The 17,958-nt window shown below is 40.1% G+C and overlaps 1 protein-coding gene across 1 annotated transcript in view; it reads left to right on the top strand.

The window, feature by feature from the left end:
- Nucleotides 1-17,958, top strand: part of LOC106850838 (VPS10 domain-containing receptor SorCS1) — a 262,520-nt gene that overhangs the window by 165,645 nt on the left and 78,917 nt on the right. The window contains exons 5-6 of the mRNA XM_014872450.2: nucleotides 3,678-3,751; nucleotides 17,596-17,660. Of these exons, the coding sequence (XP_014727936.1) occupies nucleotides 3,678-3,751; nucleotides 17,596-17,660 (139 nt within the window). The remainder of the gene's footprint in view (nucleotides 1-3,677; nucleotides 3,752-17,595; nucleotides 17,661-17,958) is intronic.

Here is a 17,958-nt window from a genome sequence, read left to right as displayed (position 1 = left end):
ACAATCTGCGTATTACACAGAAAAATAAATGTACAAGAGACGAAACAAGAAGAGAATTTTTCCCTGATGAACAAGGGTCAAATCTGAGAGATCAATACAAGATTTGTACTTCATAATAGTTTTGTCTCCATGAAAACGGAAATGTCAGCTTGGCCCTCAAATGAAAACATACAATAGAATTGTAATAGGTTCCTTTTCTATCTGTGCTTGAAAAATAAGTGTGGCAAAGAACATTATCTAACTTCAGTCTAATAATGCAAATTGTCATCACACAGCAGTGCTTGCCAAAGAAAACAAAATGTCAGCTTTGAAGGGACTGCATGCACAAGGCTATCACAAGAAGTCCCAGGAGAGAGAGGGATTTTGTAACGAGCAAAATGTCATGCTGGGTTTAAAAAATATCCATTCAAGAACTACAACTGCTAAAAGGAGAAAAATAATCCCAGCTGTATCATAACCTATACCTGACAAAAATGTAGCCTTCAAATACTTCTTTTTTTCAGTCAAACTGAATAAACTAGGTTTAAAAATGAATGATACTTAGAATAAAATATCTGAAAAAATCTCTACTGCAATTTTTTTTTTGAGGGGGTGATTGTACATATGGTGGGGTTCCCTAAAGATACATTAGTGCTGCTTGTGCTGCTGTGAGTTAGTAAAGGCCAAAGCTGGTGCTGAGATAATGGCAGAGGATGAAAATCAAAGACAATGAGAGCTTTGGATTTGGGCTCCCAGGGAGCTGGTATTTCCCTTTGAGAGCTGTTGCCTTTGCTCACACGCTGTCTCCAGCTCACTGGGCACTGGCTTCTAATTTAAGAGTCCAGCCCTGACAGTAGAATTGCTGCCATTTCCTGCCTTTGAAACAGACTTAGAAGCTCTTGCATTTCTCCACTTTTTTGCCTGAATCACATCTTCCTCAGGGCACAGCTTAGGAGGAAGCAGGGCTGTCTGGGTGCTGTGCAGCATCCCAGCCTCCGTTCTCGTTCTCCTGGGGGAGCTGGCAGATGCTGCAGGTAAAGGAAGAGCTGTGCTGGGAGAGCCAGAGGGAAGCTGTGCCACTGGGGCTGTCAAGCACCTGGCACTGCAGTGGGACTGCAGGCGTGGAGGAGGGTGCTACACGAGCACAGAGAAAGCTTTTGCAGGCTGTAATTAATTTGTTCTGGGTAGGTTACTGTCACCAGCAAATTCAGAGAGGGAATAACCTGCTGAGAGTTATGCTCAGGGAAACCAGAGGGGGATAAAGCTGAGATACAAAAGTGGGAAAACTGTTGCCTGGAAGGCTGACCTGGAATACAGACTAGGCAGAGCAAAAGGGATAAAATAGGTATTTATTGAAAGGATACATCTTGGGCAGTGCAAGAGCCCAGCCAGGGCTGCACCCAGATCAAATCCAAGATGGATCCTGGTCACGAGTTTTTACACTTTTGTAAGTTTTGGTTCATCTACACATTGGGGTCAATTGTCCAACCACAGCCCCAGGCTATGAAGTCTCAGACCCCCTTTCCCTTGCTGTTGTTTCTGCTTTTTGGGTACCAGCTGTCCTTGATTCCCTAGCTAGAAAGGAATTCTTTTGTCTAATTACCCTGTGAAGAGACCTTACTAACACCTAATATGAAGTTTCACAGTTACACATTAAGCAGCAGAGATTCTGAAAAATAGAAAAGCTAAAACCCAAGGCATCAAAACAAAATTCAATATGATGATGTCACCCTTCGGAACATCAGTGTCCCTGAAAAGCTTGCATCCTGTTTGTCCCTGGTCTGGAAATGCAGAGGAATTTGCTGAGTGTGGATTGCTCCCTGTTTTTAATTAAAGGATCATACGAGCTTTATTGAAACTTAAATTACTGTATGTCAAAGACAGTACTTGGCACAGAAGGAACTGCTTTGCCATGAAAAGAAAAACATTGATATCAGAGAGATGATAGATAATAGAAATAGCTTATTGTTATCATGTTTTTATTTCTTGCTGCAATTATAAAAAAGGTCTAGAAATGGATTTTGAATGTGGAGGAGGAAAAATGCTTCCTGTAATGGTGAAGTTCTTGAATAGATGGCCTTAAATCACTTCAAAAAGTGGTTGTTCAATGTTCTGAAAGATTTTCTTTAATTTCCAAACAGAAAAGTTTTCCTTTGTTATAGTTAGGGTTTCTTAAAGTTTCAAATAAAAATATCTATAATCTTCTACTTAAGGAAAAATAACAGACTTACTGAAGTTTTAAAATTGGATGCACTTCTAGCTACAGAACTAAACTGTTTTTCCCTCTTCTTACTCTTGTTATCTTTTGTCCCCTCCGCCTTCTCCCCTCTCTTCTTTGACAGTGTTCAAGAGAGAGGGAGATGAAAGAGATGAATTTTAATATTTCAAAGTAAATTTTAATACATGCTAGTCTACTGTTTACTAAAAAGCTCTTTTAATTAGTTTCTCTGTGTTTTTACAAGTTTTTTACCATAGGAAAGGTGAGGGATATTGAGTTTTGCATTTGGAATCAATATCCAAATAAGTAGACCTCAAAGGTTTTTATACATCCCAGTCTCATAATTGTTAAAATACATTCAAATCATCTTTCTCATTAACCCAAAGCTTCTAAATCATAATTTTTTTCTTCTCAGCTATTCTCACAGACATCCATCTTTCTTTCCTACCAATCCACTGCTATTTCATGTTCCAAAAAAATTTGCTATGATTTGCACATAAAGATTCAGATCATCTGAATCTTTATCATTTGCATTTTATGCAAAATCCTTTAAAAGATGTCATGAAAAGGGAGATACTAGTTAAAAAAAAATGTCCAACATCTGCCTTGCTAGAAAAGGGGACTGACCAAGTCTTCCAGGTAAAGAAAGGAGGGGAAGAAACAGGATGAATCTGCAAGAAAAGTGTAGAGCTGACTGCCTCTCAGTCCTTCCACATGATAAATTTGAAGCTAAACTAAGCAAAAGAAATAACAGAACCCAAGTGATCCTTCCCTCTACCGGCCTTCTGAGAATTACTTGATGGCAGCACTTGTGGAGAGCAGCTGTTTGTAAGTGCTCTGTAATAGTAACATTTGTATACGATTCCACAAAGACATGTCAAAGGATTTATAGTACCTGTAACGTGCCTTTTTGCTGACCTTTCTCAGCCTGCTTTGGTATTTATCATGGAAAGATTTTCTGAAATGATTGATGTATTTGGATATTGTTTGCATAACCAGACGAGGAGAGAAGGTGTCATGTTGTTGGCAGAAGGACAAGAGCAGAGGGAGACTCACAGGTTTCCTTAGAACAAGTAACTTGTGCTGTTTAAACTCATCCAGTCCTGCAAGGGAAGTCTGGGCAGGTTAGAACATCTCCTGGTGCCAATTCACACAGCTTCCCAAGGATGGCACTGCTAATGGACAGGCAATGTCCTTCTGACATTGAGGAAGGCAACTGGATGATGAATTTTCATTCAGGGCTGGTTGCTAGGTTTACCCATGAAGTGATCCCTCAGGTAACACCAGTTGTGTCCCTTAATCACAGTATTCTCTGTGCCAATAAAATACATGTTCCAGCTGTCCCAAGTGTGTCCCTTTGAGGCTGGGATGAATAAAAGCCCAAGTCACTATCTCAGATGTGGTAGAGGGTTTTTCAACTTAATTTCTCTGGTATCTCTGTGTTTTACTGTGGTTCATGACTGTTTGTTTTTGTCCACAGTTATTCAGTTCCGTGGAGTTTGGCAGAAGATGGCTGCTTCTTCATGAGGGAGTTACACCAAACAGGTTCTACTGGTAAGAGCAAAGCCCTCTTCTTCATTTCCTTGACACATACAGAGGTGTTGGAATGAGGTCTTGAAGGCAGTGTGGCTGAATACAGTCTGCACTGCTGGTTTGTTGAGATTAATTTAGAACTGGTATGAAAGGGGCATTATGTGTTTATACCACATTGGAATACTGGGTCTTACATCAAATAATGATGCAGAATTGAAATATGCTGAATAATAGTCTGAAGAAAGTATTGATTTAGGATGGGGGAGTGAAGAGTTCAGTCTGGTCCTGCTACAATTAAGGGACAAAGCTTGAAGTCTTGGAGGACACCAGCATTTCTGTCACAGATAGACATCCTCTAGTGGCTGTGTTGTGCTTTTAATTACTGTTAGACCCACTTAGTCCTTGAAAGTCCTTGAGCATGCTGCCACTAGACAGATACCAGTATAACTTTGACTTACATGGAAAAGAAAGCTGAGAGATCAAGGAGATGCTGAACTTTTTTTCCCTGCTGCAAACATGGTTGTATAGTCCAAATCAAAGATAAGGTTTGCTTGTGTGTTGGTGTAAATCTTTGGGACTTCTCATCGACTCCTTATGGAGCCATTAGTCTGCCTGTGAGCAGAAGTGGGCTTATGTCCTGTGACTATGCCTTTAGAAGAGAAGCTTTTGCTAAAATAGTCATCTTGAAATCGAGTGGAGCTGAACCCAATGATTAAAATGAGACCAGCATGGTAGTTTCTAAACTGTAAATTTATGTCCAACCCACAGGTTTTGAACATAGCAAGATTCATGAGTGGTTCAGTCAAATATTTTCTTTTAATTTGTAAAATAAGAAAGAGCTCTAGGTCAAATTTACTTCTAAAGTTGAATTTTTATTTGGTCTGCAAAGGATATACCAGACATTTTGTTTGCTGCTTCTGCTTTTTAATCCTTTCTCAGAACCTGTGTTAGCTAAAGGTAATGCAAGCTAAATTCCATTTTTAACTTAAACTAATTTCTGTGGGAGTGACTGTATAGACAGTCACATGTGTGTTTATATCACTATTTCTTTCCTGCAGGATTCTTAACAGGGTTTCAAAAATGTCAGATGCAAACACAGAGCTTTACACATCTTCTGTTTTTTTCTGGGCTAATAAAAGCAGAAAGTCATAGAAAGCTGGGTACCCTGAGTTCGAGACAACAGAATTGTAATTGCTGAAGGGGCTCAGAGGCTGAAAAGACTGTCCCTGTTCCTGGGTCCCCATGTCCTGTAGAGTGTTCCAAGCCTTTTGCAGTTTCCTGTCATTGCTTACAGTTCTGGTTAATTGCGAAATGAGCTGATGGACACCTGCAATAAGAAAAACAATGAAGTTGTAATGTTCCCTTTCGTGGAGCTCGAATTTTGAATGCCTTTTAGAACCTAACAAATAAGGGAACTTAGGCTTGTAGCTTCGAAGTCAAAGAGCAAGTTAAAAGATGACAAAATGTTCCATCCACCCATCTAATTTCCCTGCAGCCATTCACAAAGCATGAAACTGCAAGCCTGTATTTTCACCTTGAACAGAATGCCCCTTGTATAACACACCTCAGCTAGAGTACTTCTGCTGTCAAAAGTGAAAATAATACAATTTGTGGAAACACTCTGGCATTTCATTCTGGCTATTTGTGATGATCATAATGACCCTAGGACAAAAAGAATACTTTTAGCTGCAATTCTATGGACACTGTCCTCAAGCACGTCCACAGTAGAAAACAGCTGTGCATGTGCATGGTGTGAGAACACCACAGAAGAGCACTGGGCTTTAATATGCATTTCCATTCTGTGCAGCCAGGTACTTGAGGATACAGCAGCACTGAAATGCTGAATCAGAAGGGAAGCCCTCTGCACTCAGTGCTGGTCACAGTTAGTTCCCCATGCAAGAAAAGCAGAAGGGAACTGGGGCCTTAGAGGGTGCAGTACAGTGGAAATCCAAATTTCTGCAGCACCACCTCTGTAGCCAGTGCTGGTGTACAGGTTGAGTAAAGCCTTGCCCGTGATTTGTTGTTGGTTGGGCTTTTTAAATTTATTATTATATATTTTGGCTCGTGAATATACAGAGTGTAATCAACTTGAAAAGTGGGAAGACTGACTTCACTTATTCTTAAGAGCAGAAATAAATAGTGAAGTAAAATGTCCTGAAGTCACAACTTAAAGCAGAATGTGGGGATACTCTCTCCTTTTCCTGGTGCTTTATCTAAACTAAATGGCTTTGAAGGGATCAACCAGGACACAGCTGTACTGGGCAGAGAATGAAGGAAATATTCTGATATCCAAGGAAGGCTGAGGAGTTGCTTTAGTACAGATTGCTTCCAGTACTCTCTAAACTAGGACTATTTTAAAATAAGAAAACACAAAGCCTCTGGCATCAGGCCTTCTTGAGGCTGCATTTAGTTACGCTGCTTGTTTTGACAGGGAAGCAGCACCTGGAAGACTTTAAAGACTTTTACATGGATTTGAATGGTTGATGAAAGCAAAGATGCATTTTCCTGATTGCTCACTGATATTTTCATTGCCATTTTAGTCTGTCATGTTGTCTTGTAAATAGCTTTTGGGTCACTCAAGAGTCTTGTGAATAAACTCCACTGAGCTTGCTAGTTTTAGTCTTGAGAAGGCTCTATCTGCAGACACTGTCAGAGAAGTGTCTTTTACAGCTGCATTTCTTGTATCTGTTACCAAGAGAATTTTCTTCTTTATTTGCTTATTTTTGGCTGCTCTGTGAAAAACCTCTTCCTTCTACCACTCTAGGGAAATTTGAACCCCTGAAGAAAAACAGTCTGATGATGCTTACTACAGAACTCTGATAAAACGCTCTGTGTAGACACAGCTCAGTTCCTTGTAGCCCATATGTACTTTTTATTCTTGCATCCTCTGTTTCATTAAGGGAAATTATTAATATGGAAATTAAATGTTTTTTATTCAAAGCTCTTCTGTTCCCCCCTTTCATTCTTCCACCTGCAGCTCTAAGTGATGTCCTGACATCCACACTTGTGATGAAAGGGGTGTAATGTCACTCTATGAAAGGAGGTATCCAGTGGGAGATGAGCACATGAAGTCAAACCTTTAAAATGAGAGGTGATTGGAGACTTGTCTGAAAAACCTCCAACAAAAAACAATATAAAACAAAAGTTCAAAACAGGGATCCGTAATTTCCTACCTCATTAGGAGGTTGTTAGGACACACTTGTGACTGGGCAGGCTTCAGTGATGGGCTGTTCTAACTGAGACCTCTAATAATTTCTGTAATTTGGGTATCATCACATATCTGTGCAAAATCTAAGGATGTCAAGTGGTGTACTGAGAAAAATGTGCTCCACTGAGAGAGTCAACCACATATGATGTGTCAGGTGAGACTTGGAAGAATCCACACTGCATAAAAGCCCAAGGCAGAGCAGTTATGCACTGTATCAACAATTTTCATGTTTTTTATTATTTTTTTCTGGCAGCTTCTTGAGATTTTGCTGTTAAATATACTGTGACAGAAAAATGCATAAAAGTTATCAAAGTACTTGGTAATTCTGGAACTGTGCTCTATGAAAATACTCTAATTACTAGGAAGGAATATTCTAAGCAATATTAATTCAGCAGCATAATACAGAAACAAGTTAATATACATGGATTATTGCTGATAGCACAGTGTTTACTAATGTAGTTGGCATTAGGGAAAGAGACTGCAGTAGATCCTAGCTAAAAGAGTTGGATAAAAATAAATAAATTTATTTAAATACTTCTGAGTTTATTTTTTGGTACTTGGTGATTTTTGGTATACATTCCTAGTGTGGAATTTTGCTGGTATAGATGCTGGTTTGTAGTGAATACAAATGTGAACTCAATTGGTGAACCAGTTGCACTGGGAATTACATTGCTTTTTCTTCCTTTTTTAAAGTGGTTCAGTCATCTAGTCAAAGTTCAATGGTGATACTTCGTGAATTGCAAATCTAAACATCTGTGACCAGTCCATGCAGAAAAATTGCTCAAAGTGCATGTAATTCAGTATGGCCAAAGTATAAATGCAGACTTTTTTTGGTCATCAAAAGCCAGGTTTTTATTATGGTCCTCAGATCAAGTCATGCCTTCCACCAGAAATTATTTCCTAAAAGTCAGTAAGTCAAGGCACCACAATTAGAGTGGCCCTAAAAAAAAAAAAAAATTTGAAAGGTTAAAAATCTTATTAAAATTTCTCAAAATGTAATGGTTTTTAATCAAAACGTTTTTCTGAAAAGATTCTCATCGAGTTCTAATCAAAACCTAACCTTGAGAAACTTGGAGGGGGAGGAAAGAAATAAAATCAAATAATAAAAGTGTCTTAAAAACTGACATAAAATGAACAACAGAAAGCCCAACTAGTAAATTAGATCATCAAGTTACAATCATTATCTCTATCAGTGGTATTGATTTTATTTTTTTACTTGAGTGTTGCACCCGGACATGCAAGCAGGAGAAATACAAAACTAATAGCACTCTGTACTTCAAGGAGATTGGAAGGCTGTAATAATAAGAGGGCTGGAGCACCTCTGCTGAGAGACCAACAGCTACAGGGATGTTCATTCTGGAGAAGAGAAGGCTCTGGGGAGACCTTAGAGCACCTTCCAGTGTCTGGAAGGGGCTACAAGAGAGCTGGAGAGGGAAAGACAAGGAGTAATGGCTTCAAGCTGAAAAAAGAGCAGGTGTAGATTAGATATTGGGAGGAAATTCTTTACTTTTAGGGTGGTGGGGCATTGACACAGGTTGCCCAGAGAAGCTGTGAATTTAGAAGTGTTGAAGGCCAAGTTGGAAGGGGCTTTGACCAACCCAATCTGTGGAAGGTGTCCCTGCCTGTGGCAGGAGAACTGGAGCTAGGTGATTTTTAGGATCCACTCCAACTCACACTATTTATGATTTCCAGGAGCATCACATGTCCATGATGTTAATGATTCCCTGAAGAAATTAAAGGAGATATGGCAGTTTGGTAAGAGAGGTTGCTGGGCCTCCACTCAGTCTTAGGTTTTTCTGATATAAGCAGGAGAAGAAAATGGAGGCAAACATTATACAATAGTAAGCCAACCAACCTTACTCATGAAATAATACAAAAATATGCACACACACACTGAAGGGGAGAAAAGCCTGTAAGCAGCTGGGAGGACAGATAAGTAGATAGGGTTATATTTGTGTTTCTTTTATGAGTAGTAGCAAAGAAAGTCAATCTTTACAGTATAATTATAGGGTATATATATTTTCTTTTTCAGAGGAGGCTGGAGACTGTATTTTAAAAGCTCTGACTGTGTTCACTGAAGCAGCTGAAAGAGCTGAAAATCAAGGGGATGAGATGTCAAAGCCCTGTTAAAAACTTCATTATAGTCAAGCACTTGGAGCAAGCTGGGTACACTGTCCCAGTGTTTGTCAGTTCTTGGCTTGGTGAGATTTGCACACCCACCCAGGTGGGCTGAGGCAATTTAAATGCCTCAGTGCCTGGGCTGTTTACAAATGATGCTGTGTATGGCTGAACAAGACCTTTTAATCACTGCAGGGCAACTGCTGGAAGGTGATGGGAAAGATGCCAATCAAAGTGCATTGTGACATCCTGTCCAGAAAATCATCCACTCGATCTAACACACAAGCCTTAGCTTTATTCAGTGAGTTGAAGGGAAGAAACTTAATTCAAAAGGTTTCTTCATAGTTTAAATATGGTGGTTCTGGGTACATGCCAGAGAAACCCACAACAGTTTTCAGCAGGTGTGAATGAAGCAAATGTTTATCTGATTAAGCCTTTTGGGACCAAGAAGCCATAGTCTGATTGATGCATAGGTTGGTGTGTTTTAGTTTTCTCAATTTGGCAGATATTTGTTTAAAAATCATCCAGAGATTCTTTGTAAATGAGTACAGGCTCCCATGAGCTTCAGCTTTTCTATATCACCCACGTTCCCTCATTAAAGTTCTGCAGAAGTAGGCAGGCATCCATTCACCATGCTCAATCTCTTGATTTGGAGGCTAATCAGTAGCAGGAGCCTGCAGTGCTGTGCAGGACCCTGGAACGTGTCAGTTCCCAGCAGGCATTGGACTAAGCAGCTGATTTCTCTGTGAGCACCTATAAAGAGCACACCTTGAGAAGGTGAAGCAGTGCACAGGTAAGTCACCTGTGGATTTGACTGGATATGTGTCAGGAAGGTTGCACTGCTGCGTTCTCTTGTATGTTTAATGAGCAGCATGCTGTGTTCCCAGAGCTGACCTTCCACTCCTGCTCTAAATGACTGGCTGGCCTCCTCCAGAGCTGCCTGACTGGGCCACAGCACTGCAAGAGACATGGTCTTAACACAGTAGGAAATTGTGATCCTGTTAGACTGTACCAGCAGACACGCTGTAAATCAGAAAGGTTTGGTTCATGATATCAAAGAGGGGAGCTCAGAGGCTATAACTAGAGTTATATAATATAACTAGAGTTAGTTATACTATATAACTATAAATAACTTTCCTCCTCCTTTCTCTTCAAGCCTACTTGAAGTCTTAGTTTCCTGCAGTATATGAAAAAGAGATATAGGATTGAAGGGCTATCTTAAAATCAGGATCTAGTCCTGGTTAACTGAATTTTATCCACTTAGTTTAGATCCTCATTTTGAGACATTCCTCCCACCCTGTGTTACCAGCAATAGACAGCTACTTCCTGAGAATTTGCAGCCGTCTATTTCAGAGTTTTAGCTGAGTTTCCTCTCTGGAGCTTCCCACGGGGAGCTGTGGTGTTACAGCAGCAGGGGAGAAGGTTTCCTTTGCTGCTGCCCTCGAATCTGTGGGGTTTGCAGACAGCAGAGCGTGGAAGGGTGTGGGTTATTGTGCACTAGGGCTCTAAAAAGTGGTGGGATGGTGAGAGTAAAAGTGACTCCCCACGGCCAGAAAATCACATCCCTACCCTCAGTTACCTACTCACTATTTCAGTGTTAGCAGCAACAGCCACCTGATTTCTGGGTCAGTGCTGTGAGGTGGCACAATTAGGAGAAGTTGGGCTTTACTCACTGCACTGCTGTTTTCTATCAGCCCTAAAGAAAGGGTGACATACTGAGTAAAGCAAACCAGAGAATGGATTGGCCCAGTAGTGCCAGTTGAATTGCACCAAATTGTATCATTTCATGTGAGTGGACAATGTGGGAAAGAATAGAGCAGAGACATAGCAGGGAAAAACTAATTAAATTACGGTCAGAGGAGATTTATTAGCCAGATATAAAGAAATGAAGTGCTGATTTATGCCTATCTGGAATCTGTCTGTGTTTCTAAAACATGTCAGGAGGATGTGGTTAGGAGATGTTAGAGCTAGAAAGCAGTCTTTAAAGTATGTTCCAGGAATAGTAAAATCTGTGAAATTTCACATAATAGGGACTGAACTAAAGAAACCACAAGAATTGCCTCCCACACTAAGCTCCCTGGGGCAGATTCACTGACCTCTGCAAGCAAAAAAGGGAACAGAGAGTATCTGCAAAGTCCTCATGGAGTCAATATAGTAGTAAGAGAAAAAGGAGCCTGGAGGACTATCAGGCTCTATTTTTGTCTCTGCCACATAGCAACTGTGTGATCTTGGTCAAATCAATGAGGCCCCTGTGCTCTTGACTAATCAGTGAAGTTTATCTATAAAGCTGAGAACAAAAATTTTCCTCAGCCCCTATTTCTAACTTGGTCTGCTTGTCTTGTACTTTTCCATAGGCCTTGAACAAATCAGTACCATGCAGGGAAGGTTACTTAAAGGTTGATTGTCAAGTGCTTTTGTATCTTTGGACAAAAAGCTCCCTGTTCAGTGCTACATGTTACTATTTTTATGAATGGCAATTAGAATTTAGTATTACAGAAACATGAGTGGAACCAAAAAATTAATGCTACTGAGGACAACAGGAGCATCATCCACTGTTGTTGTTTTCATTCTGTCCTTTAAAACAAAACCAAAAACCTGCCATTCACTAAGCTGAGGAGGAAGGTGCCAATTTTTTAACATGAAGTGACAGGATATGTCCAGAGGCAGTGGAGGAGCTGCTTTTGCATTGGCAAGATTTACGATAAGGGATTCGCATGAGTGCTGAGGCTAAAGAAAGATAAATCCCTAAAGGAAAATTCTACCAATAATTGAATTACAAAGCCATTATCATGTGCTGAACAAAGCAACTTTATAGCTTTATTGTGACAGGATAAAGCTTGTTAGAATATTTATGCTCATAGGACAACTTTGGCATAAGGATCTCTAGGAGTACATTCCCTCTTCCACTTGAGTGTTGCAGCAATTTAGTCTTTCTGTCTAATGCCGTATATGTGGGGATTTGCTCAAACTGGGACTAGGAAGAAGGGATGCTGAGGGTCAATAGGTATCTTAAATACATGGCTTGTTAAGAACAAAGTCATCTGCAAAATGCAACTGAGGCACATGAGCATTATTCATACTGACTAGTTAAACTGGATTTTCCAAGCAATGTGTCACTTTTCTGTTTGACATTGCACTGCAGCCACATCTTAGCTACTCCCACTCAGCACTGATAATCCCCAAATGGCCACAACTGTGTGGATCTCCTTCCATCCACCTTAGCAGAGACATGCTCTTTTATCATTTGTCTGCCAGCCTTTGCTGCATGAACAAATCATACCTGTCTATCCCCAAAGCAGGTGAGGTATGCTCACAGGAGTCCTAATTCTGCATTTGGTCACTTCCTCTGAGACATGGGAAAGCTGCATAAGGCCTCTGTGTCCATATAAAGAATGAGGGGCATTCACAGTGTTTCTGTGAAAAGGACATGGTAGCATTTGGCATTCTGGGCCATTTGCATCGAATATTCTGTAAAATAAGCATGTCTTCTACTGCCTGTCTTAAAAAAGACGTTTGATCTTGGCTGCTGTGAGCATGTATGATACAAGAAATACATATGAAAAGATTGCCATTGTGTTTCTTGTGCACATAGTCCCAGATACAGTGTGTCTGTGTCTGAAGTCAAGCATCCAAAACCAAAGGCACCCAAAGCTACTTTCCCGAATGCACAAATCCTTGAGATGCAGCCCTTATTGTCTGGTGTTTCGAGTTCATTGTTTATGAAAAAATGGTGGTTTGAAATTAGGTGCAGCAAGTAGAAGCTTTTGCTTTCTTCACAATGATGCCTTTTTGCAGTTCTGAGTGGTCTGACTGCCTTGCAAGCCTCATCAGTTCCCAGCATCCATAAACAATTGCTTTTGTCCCTAGAAGTGAAAAAAAGATAGAAGAGGTGGAAACCCCAGGATAACAGGGTCTCTATTGAATTTTCTTGGCTCAGAGGAGCTGACAGGCCAAGGAAGCCAAGGTTTTAGAAATGTTTCAGACGGAGAAGATGGCAAGGGGCTGGTCACTACAGAAATATGCCAACATGTGCAATGGGCAGTGCCAGGCTGCTTTTGTTTAGTTCAGCCTCCTTCTAAACCAGGGAGTGATTTGGGGTCTTTTCCCTGTGCTGCTTCTCACGGTGGATGTAGAATCTGCATTCAGAGCAATTACTGTGCTGCAGCCAGTGGTATCGATTTGTGAGGCTCTCAAGTGCAGATAACTACTTAGCAGTCTTGATAGTGATTAAAATTTTAGGAAGCAGCTTTGTAATAGGACCGTGGGGGTCCTAAATTTTTCAAAATATAAGCACCTTCAGTGTAAAGGCAGTGCGGTCACTGCCTTGCACTCCCTTTGGCTTTTCTAATCCCTCCTTTTCCCAAAAGATTTTTTTTCCTCTTTTTTTCTTTTCCTTTTTCTTGTTTCAAAACATCCAGACAATTATGCCAACAAAACACTGAAAGTTAATCACAAAAATGCAATAGGCACCATCCAACAGGCAGCATTGCAAGGATATCCCTGGTGCCCTGAAGTTTCTGGGAGTATTACAGAAAGCCTGAGATTAAAGGGACGGACAAAGGACATGCTGGCATTTTACCACAAAGTGAAAACATAGACTGAGGCAAGAAGAAAAGTTTGTGGATATATGTGTTTGGTCTTTGAGAACAGATGCTGAAAGGGAAGAATGAATTTAAGAAATATGAGAAGAAAGCACTGACAGCATAAGGAACAGAAGTTGCTCAGAACAGGGAATGGCAAATTTGAGACTACTGTTTATTTTTAGAGAGATTTCTGAGAGAAACCAGTAGCTGAGTGGATCCCAGAATGTTGTTCATCTGTACCCCTGCTCTTCGTAGGGTGCTTTGTTTATCAGCTGTTGAACACACAGCACTCTTCCTCATCTACCTTGTGAAGCACTGACTGTGTGCCCACAAGATAATGAAGTACAGTGGGCACTTGTATTAAGTTAGAAACACTGAGTTGGAGGCTGTCTTGGGCCAATCTAACATATAGTTTCCTTTTTCCACATGTGAAGCTTGTTTATTTTTCATCGTTCTAGCTTTGGTTTAAGAATCAAAAGTCTGGTCAGGAATGGAATCCCGTTGTAATCAGTTATTCATTCTTTTTCATAGTGACAGCATGGGTTCAAAACTGTTAATACTCAGGCTTGTAGAAGTACATTGGCTTTCTCAGCTTCTAAGGATAATGCTTTTTTTCTTTTCCACCAGCCAAATGAAAAAGACAGAAAACCCACTGATAAAATAGCTGGATGCTTGGTAGTGTTGCGATTGATTTGGTTGGCACACTAAAAATTCAGGAATTCTGGTATATATCCTACAGTTCCTAACACCTTTTTTCCAGTAGATGCTTTAGGAACAGATTGTCCTATGCATGTAAAAGGATATGTCTGTCTTCCTAGAGAGAGCATGTTCTCAGGGACAGTACAACCAAAAGCACAATATTTATCTCCTGTATATGCTCACTGGGGTCAATATTGCATTTCTGAATGTCTCCTAGGCTTGTATATGTCCTGAAGTAAATAATACGGCTGATGTAAACTGTATAAAACGTTTCTCAGAAAGAGGACTGCTCAGGACATTTAATTACCCCTTTAATTGCAATCCGTACCTCATCTGTAATTTGTGTTTTTAAAATTAGGTAATAAACATATTTCAGGTCTGTTGTGTTTCCTCCTTTGGGACCTTTATGTGATCACATGTGGGTGTCTGTAGTGTGCGTGTCCAGACATCTTAAATTCCATGGAGAGAAACGCCTTTCTAGGATAAATTCTTACTATAAAATCATATCTAACACTGTTCATTTGATCCACAGTGCAAAACTGCCTGTTACATCTCTCTGCCTGCAAAGGGAGTTGAGTGTGATTAGTTCAGAGTTAAATATCTGTGATGTATAACTGGGTAAGATGAGTATTACTTTATGTGGCTTTTCTGGTCGTATGGAGACATGTATAAAGAAATATCCTAGGGCTATTATGGAACAAGACAGCATGATCAAAAAAAAAAAGTGGCATTACAAAAATGCTGGCCAGTAAGCTCTCAGCAGAATCCAGGTGGAAGTGATATGTTTCTGGCTGTCAGCTCTATGCAGTTAATATTGATTTGAGCAGATGTGTGTTTATATTTTGCCTGTTATTTACAACTGATTTTTCATGTTGGCATTTAATATTATGGGCCTGACCATGACCTTGTGCTGTCACAAATAAATTAAGCCTATTATATATCAAAGCAATGAAATGTGTATTTTCTAAGATAGGGAGAAAGATCTGGCAGGTAGGAAGTCATGGATATGGCTCTTGATTGTACCTCACATGTCCTATTTGACTATAGGAATTTCCTCCTCTGAACCTTACTTTTCATTTTTGTTATCACATTTCTAAGTTGCAGGGGTTGGGAGATATCAAAAGAAAGAAGTCCTGGAGGTTTATCACCAGCTATGTTTCAGTTGTCCTTGTTCTGTACCCCCTTGGGACAATTGGTGGCTTAATTCTACCTTGAAGTTCCTACAGTCCCAATACTGGCTGCTCTAGTGTGAGACTAAGTCATAGGCAGGTGGCTGCTTTCAGGGCTTGAGGCGTCCAGATCTTTATATGCTGCTCTTAAGGCACCTGAGAGTTTGATGTAAATTATGGCTCATAATTGACTGTCTTTTGGAATGGTCATAATTGATTGTCTTTGCCTGAGAAGATGCAAAAGATGTTTCTCTTGGGGTCAGAGTAGCTCTGTGAGGAGGAAATTCACAAAACACAGAATGAGTGTAGACTCACATGCTTTGCTGGATGAGCAACATTTTTTGTACTCTTAAGTGACAAAATATTAAAATTTGTGGAATGTATTCCTTGTATGTTTGAAGAGTTCACATTCCCATGGAGGTGTGTGAGGTCAAGAGGAGGAATGAACTGGCAAAGGTGGACTATGTCTTCTGCAATAGCCCAGTTCCAGGTGGGCTATTCCAATATTGCAGTTCCAGCATTTAAAGCCCACTTAAATAAAAAATAATAAAGTGGAGATTTGCCATAGTGCAAGCTTTGTCCTGCTGCAGGTTTTTTTAGAGCTGTTTGTCACTGACATCTGTCTGTCTTGAACTGAATTGCAATGAGCAGGTCCAGCATTTTGGCCCTAAATCTGCTGATCATAGCAGGCATAATAAAAATGCCCTAGCAAGGTGCTTCCTTCCCCCCTCATTTGGTGTCAATTACCAGGAAGCAATGATTTTGAGTGGAAGTTGAATATTTAGGGGAATAGCACTTGCCATAAACTTTATTAAAAATGGAGAAGTAAAAGTAATGCTGGCTCAGAGTATTTTCTGAAATTTCAGTCCTCAACAAAGGAGAACAAAGTCTTTTCCAGCTAGTAAATTGCTCTATATTTTGTCAAGCAAAGGTAAGGATTAATCAGGACACAGTCTTGTTAACATTTTTATAATAGTTATTAGTTAATGCACATGATGATTAAGTACTAGAGGTGCCTCTGACTGCAGTCAGTGGGAACTGAATTAAGGTCTAAATCACTGTTTGAATCTCTCTTCTGATTTCCTGAAAAATAATGAGGATTTGAAGAGAACATCTAATTTGTCTATCACTGGAAATGAATGTGTGTCTTCCCTCATGCTTCTATTAACTAGGAGGTCAGGCAGCTAACAAGAAACTGGTGGTTTAACCCTTATCTTTAATCCAGGACTATGACTTGGATGCTAGGATCAAGAGCAGAAGCAAGGCTGATTGTCAGAGATGCTGCTGAGGCAGCTGTACAGTGGGACTGGCACCCAGAGCAGTCAGCACTGCCAGCATTCAGGCTGTCCATCAAACCACTGGCCATTTGGACTCCTCCAGGGAGCTGATGAGGCCACCAGTGCCAGTCCAGGGGGACCTCAACAATGGAAGTAAAGTTTAATTCCATAAACTCCTTATTTGCAGTGCACAATGTCTTTTCTTTGTTACTTGTTAATTCAGAGGGAACAAACAGTCATTTTCAATGTGACACTTCTTTTATTAATGGAATATTGCTTTTATTAGATCAGAAGTGATAAAATGTCTCAGGATAAAATGAGTTTTTAAACCTTCTTAATTAATGAGGGAACATTGATCATTAAGAGTGTCAATTAAGCAAATGTGCATAAAATGTCCAATATAAAGGAACAGCTATAATTAGTATGCTGGCAAATACTATTATCCCATCAATTAAAGTGTTCTGTATTCCACCCTGAACTGAAATACATCCTTCTGACCAAACCAGGAGGAACTTCAAGATTTCATGTGCCAGGGAGAACAGGAACAGGTCTCCAGGTGGAAAGAAGTGAAGCAAAGGGGTGAGAAATATAGAATTCATAAGTACAATGACATTCATTAGATAAAATGGTAGAATTTCTTTAAAATATTTAAGTTAATTTTAGGGAAAACTCCAACATTCTTTAAAAACTATCAGTTCTTATCAGAAGTGAATTTATGTCCAGCTAAACTGGATCTCCTTTGAAAGCAGTATCTCAGCCATTCATGGTATATGCTGGTTTTATTGCCCTTGTCTCAATCTGTCTTTTATAGGTCTATGATGGGGAATGGAAGAGAGCCTGACCTCGTGCACCTGGAGGCAAGGACAGTGGATGGTCGTAAGTACATCAGCTTCCAATTACTGTGATATAACTGGGCTCTCCTCATATTCTTGTAACCATACAATACAACAACAGAAATCTCACTTCCTTTGGTGATTCACTTATTTAGTATGAGGAGTTTGGCTGTTCCAAGTCAGGTCTGTCAGAAGAGAAGCCTTTCCTGCAAGGCAGAAAGTTGGGTTAACCAGGCTGTGAAAGGAGCTGAGGACATGGTAAGGAAGGATAAGTGATAAGCAGTAACTCGAGTTACTACACACAACACTTTTATTTCTTCCTACGTGATTTTTGTTGATGG

Source organism: Sturnus vulgaris, chromosome 8 (assembly GCF_052056855.1).
Source record: "Sturnus vulgaris isolate bStuVul1 chromosome 8, bStuVul1.hap1, whole genome shotgun sequence".
Lineage (NCBI taxonomy): Eukaryota > Metazoa > Chordata > Aves > Passeriformes > Sturnidae > Sturnus > Sturnus vulgaris.
This window is presented reverse-complemented; position numbering and strand designations above follow the sequence as displayed.